General features: G+C 39.2%; 1 protein-coding gene across 1 annotated transcript; it reads left to right on the forward strand.

Annotated features, from left to right (window-relative positions):
- The first annotated feature begins 238 nt into the window (after positions 1 to 238).
- Positions 239 to 2,736, forward strand: LOC149250677 (uncharacterized). Its single transcript, XM_089459181.1, has 2 exons — positions 239 to 2,224; positions 2,357 to 2,736. The coding sequence occupies exon 1, from the start codon at positions 416 to 418 to the stop codon at positions 2,222 to 2,224; it is 1,809 nt and encodes a 602-aa protein (XP_089315307.1). The 5' UTR covers positions 239 to 415; the 3' UTR covers positions 2,357 to 2,736.
- Positions 2,737 to 4,631: the final 1,895 nt, after the last annotated feature.

The raw sequence follows: 4,631 nt of genomic DNA on the forward strand, positions 1-4,631 counted from the left end.
AGAGAGGAAAGTCCAATGGCCTGCTAAGCATAAAAGATGGGATGAAAATGGCAAATTAGGCAAACAATTCTACGATTCAAATTATTTTTCAACTAAACATCACACCCATAAGTGGAACGTACAACCAAAATAAGATGTTATTGGGTTGGGTGGTACGAATTCTTTTATTTGCTCAGTATAACTGAACATTGTTGTACACTCTCAAATGCCAATATATGCGATGACATAGCCCACCTCCCTATGAGATGACATGGCCCACCTCCCTACCACGTTCTTGTGAAGCGGTAAAGAAAACTATATGAAATTGCTTCAAGAATGTAAACCCATCTTCTTTAATTTTGCATGCTGCCATTGGCTCTGGCATTCTTATCTGTTAGACTCTGAATACTTTCATTCCGCTCTGCATTGAACATTAATGGAGTGCAAGAGAGAAGAAGCCTGCAATGCCAAGGAAATTGCAGAGGAGAAGTTCAGAGCCCATGACCTCAAAGGAAGTTACTGGTATGCCCAGAAGGCGTACGATCTGTACCCTGAGCTGGAGGGGATATCACAATTAATAACAGCCATGCAAGTTCATCTGGCAGCCGAGGACCGACTCGATTCGGGACTGATAGATTGGTATGCCATATTACAGGTAAATGTATTCTCCGATCCTGCATTAATAAAGAAACAGTATAGAAAGTTAGCTTTAGCTTTGCATCCTGATAAAAACAAGTCTTTAGAAGCAGAGGGAGCATTTAAACTTATTAGGGAAGCATGGGCTGTTTTGTCTGATAAATTCAAAAAAAGAAAATACGATTGTGTGAGAAGATGCCTGCTTCAAAAAGAAGAAGAGGATTCTGAGCCTGGGCATCCTGACCCAATTGCAACTTCTTCCAAGGCACACAAGAGTACTATAGATGTCCATATGGATGTGGATTCTTTGAAAACTCAAAATGTGGATTTCTGCAATAGGCAAGGAAGTTCCACTGCCACCCCCGTGGCTTCTGTAAAGGATTCTGCCCAAGTTCAGAGTTTCATGCACACCAACATGACTTTTCCAGGGAAACCAAATGTAGATTCTTTCAATGGAGATGACACTGCCACACCTTTGAACAAGGCTTCTGTGAAGTCTGGACATGTGAATTCTACTTTTTGGACTGAATGTTCATCTTGCAAAGCTATGCAAAAGTGTCAATGCTCCCAGGAGAGGCATCAAATCCGATGCGAAGTCTGTATGAGTCTCTTTCAGGCTGAGGAGATTGCTACAATGTCTCTGAATGAATTAAACAGAAGAACCAGAAAGAGGAGCAGACACAATAATAGTGTGATGATAGAGAATGAGATGAATCTACAAGAGGATAACAAACCACAGGAGAGTAAAGATAGACAAGCAATAAACCAGTCTAAGAAGGCTAAAAGGGGCCCCAAAAAGATTAAAAACGGGTCCAGAATGAAAAAGAACTCTGTCTCAAGCCCTGTTCTGGAAGATCCTTCTGTCAAAATTGTTGATCCTGGTTCGATCAATGTACAAGATTCTGAATTTTATGACTTTGACAAGGATAGAATAGAGGAGTGTTTTGAGGAAAACCAGATTTGGGCCATATATGATGATTATGATGGAATGCCACGTTATTATGCTCTTATAAATAAGATAATCTCCTTGCATCCCTTCAAGGTGCAGATGAGCTGGTTGGAGGGAAAAGACAATGGCGATGAAAATTTAATCAGGTGGGCAAGCACTGGAATTTGGAGGTCCTGTGGGGACTTTAGGGTGGGGAGAAAGACCACCACTGAGTTTCTCAATGTGTTTTCTCACTTAATGAAAGGGGAGAAAGCCGTGGCGGGGCTTCTTAAAATCTTCCCTCGGAAAGGCTCGGTTTGGGCTCTTTATAGAAATTGGCAGTGTAATTGGGATGAGTCTATTCCCAAGGAAGTTATCCGCCAGTATGAGAATGTAGAGGTTATTACAGATTTTACTGAAACGATGGGAGGGAGTGTCATCCCTCTTGTTAAGCTTGATGGTTTCAAGACTGTGTATCACAGAATACAGATGGGATCTAAGGCTGTTCGATGGGTGTTAAGGACAGAGTTTCTTAGATTCTCGCATCAGGTTCCTGCTAGAAGACTTCTGGGAAACGAGGGTCAAAATTTGCCCAAAGGTTGTTGGGAGCTAGACCCAGCAGCCAGTGCAATGGATTTATCTGCAGAAAACCTAGACCGTAAAACAAAAACATCCGGCTAGGTGATCACTTATAATTATCTTACCGTAACATGTGCTGATGCTCGGATTAGATAGAAATGCACTATGCAGTTTAGTTGCTTTGCCTGTGGTAGGGTATACACAGTTTTCAAAGACATTTGGTTTTCATGATAGGGTTTGATGACAAAGATGGCAACAAAGAATGGGGGAGCTTCTGACAAGACGGCAGATTGCGAACTGTGGATACTTGGATGTTATCTTATACATCTGAATTTTGGCTGCGTATTCAATGAAGAGTCAAGTGGCATAGTATACTGATTGTGCTTTTAAAAGACCAAGCAATATTTGACTCTCTCTTAATCCTGAAATGACAACCACTGAGGTAGGTTTAATGGCAACTTCCAGAATCAAACACACTGTTGGACAAAATCGGCAATTATAGTAACATTTTTTGCAAGATTGCTATAAATGTATTTGGCAATTTTGGCTGGTTCAGAGATTTGGAGATATTGCAATGCCTGGTAATACTGCAAATTCAATCTTGTTTAATTCTATGATTGTTTGCGCATATGTGCATGTTATCAGCTTTAAATTCATATTTATGTTCTCTGGTTTATTGACTACTTCATACAGGGTATACTTTTGGAACACTTAGAATTTGATGGCTTAATGCTCAGTTTTGTTCTCCCAGAGTTTTTCATCATTTATATGATATACAGTTTGATAGGTTTAAGGGTTAAGAATATGAGTTTCATAGGTTTAATAAGAATATGAGTTTCGTAGTAAACTAAAAGTTATAAGTTTAAATCTCGAGAGGTTGAATATATACTTTCATAAACTTTGATAATCAAATCACTATACAGAAGACTGATAATCAAATCACTATACAAAAATGAGTCTTCTTTAAATCTAGAGAGGTTGAATATATACTTTCATAAACTTTGATTTTCAAATCACTATACAGAAGACTGATAATCAAATCACTATACAGAAATGAGTCTTCTGTGTAACAAAATTTTATACACCAATTTAATACAGTGACCCTTAAAATTAAAAAAAAAACTCATAAAGTAAAATGACTACTAAATAAAGGAGATATTTTCTTCCTTCATTAGTTCAAAGTTTCTGTTAACATTCAACCTAGGCAAGATATTTCCTTCTGGAAATTACTGGAAGAAACTATGAATGTAAATGCACCATTCTATCCCCAACTCTCCGACGTGGTTCAACCGGTACATTGGACAATTAGGTGATCTACAATATCTCTAGGAATGCTGCTTAATTGTTTACTGAACATATTTTTCAAGATCCTAAAATAACACTTATTGTTATCCTAGTCATACGCTTGACAAAATTCCCTTTATTGGGAAGTCTAACTGTTCTCGTCCACATCCATTACCCTCCAGTTTGCATTGGAGACAGATCATGATAATGAGATTTGAGATGGCTGATCCGAAGAAAGAGGCGATTATTTGTGGCGGTATTCTGTAGTTCTGCCGTAGGCAGAAAATATCAAAACGAGTTTTGCAGATGTGTGGAACACCGCATGGAATACCAAAGCCAAGTTCATGATATACTTCATCTGTTGCTCAAGTCATCTGCAAGATCAAAACATGTAATTTTTATCTTAGGTTACTAGTGGTTAAATTTAATTTACTATTAGTATTTTTTTTTTTTTTCTGGATAAAGACTATTCTATTAAAAAAGATAAAAATATTTACAGAGAGGATTAAACCTCTGAGGGGGCCATAGCCTGCCCATCACCAAAGAGACTTATGCATATAGCAAACTTCAGTCCTTTTACATAATTGAGAGTTTTTGAAGCAAGAATTGAAGTGAGCTTGAGAGACAAAAAACTAGACTGTCCTATAGTTGATCTATGCTTCAGAGGTAGCTGATCACTTACAGAAATACTATCCTTTAAAGCTGCTATTACAAAAAGATCCAAAACCAGACTTTTGACCTGAAGACTGTAACAATTCATGCTGATATCAAAAAGAAGCCTGAGACATGCACAGAAAGGACCATGGAAACATAACTTGAGTACCAAAAATCAGAAGAGGGACTGCTGTCATGGCATTTTAAGCCAGAAGTCTTTAATCCTGCGGAGGAGAGCCTGTCGCGTCCACGTTTGCCTGGTTGGGGGAGCCAATCCAGGTCACCATTTCATTGTCTTCAGCTCCCATCATACTGCCTTCTGGGGGAATAACAAGATTCAGAACGCTTCCAGAAAAGCGCACTGGTTCACAAGCAAGAATTTGCTCTTGTGGAGAAGCTGACTGGGGTTGAGGGGCTTCCTGAAGGCCATCCTCATTCTGCTTGGAATTGTCATTGAGGACTACTCCAGCCATGTCACCCTGAAATTCGCTCGTATCCTGAGACTGAGACTGAGCCCTGGAGGTGTCATCCGAGCTCGTAAGCTCATCTTCCTCCTCCGAGAAAATTACAG

The sequence above is a fragment of the Pinus tabuliformis genome, chromosome 7, assembly GCF_031772625.1.
Source record: "Pinus tabuliformis cultivar Carrire ecotype Pingquan chromosome 7, CPIR1, whole genome shotgun sequence".
Lineage (NCBI taxonomy): Eukaryota > Viridiplantae > Streptophyta > Pinopsida > Pinales > Pinaceae > Pinus > Pinus tabuliformis.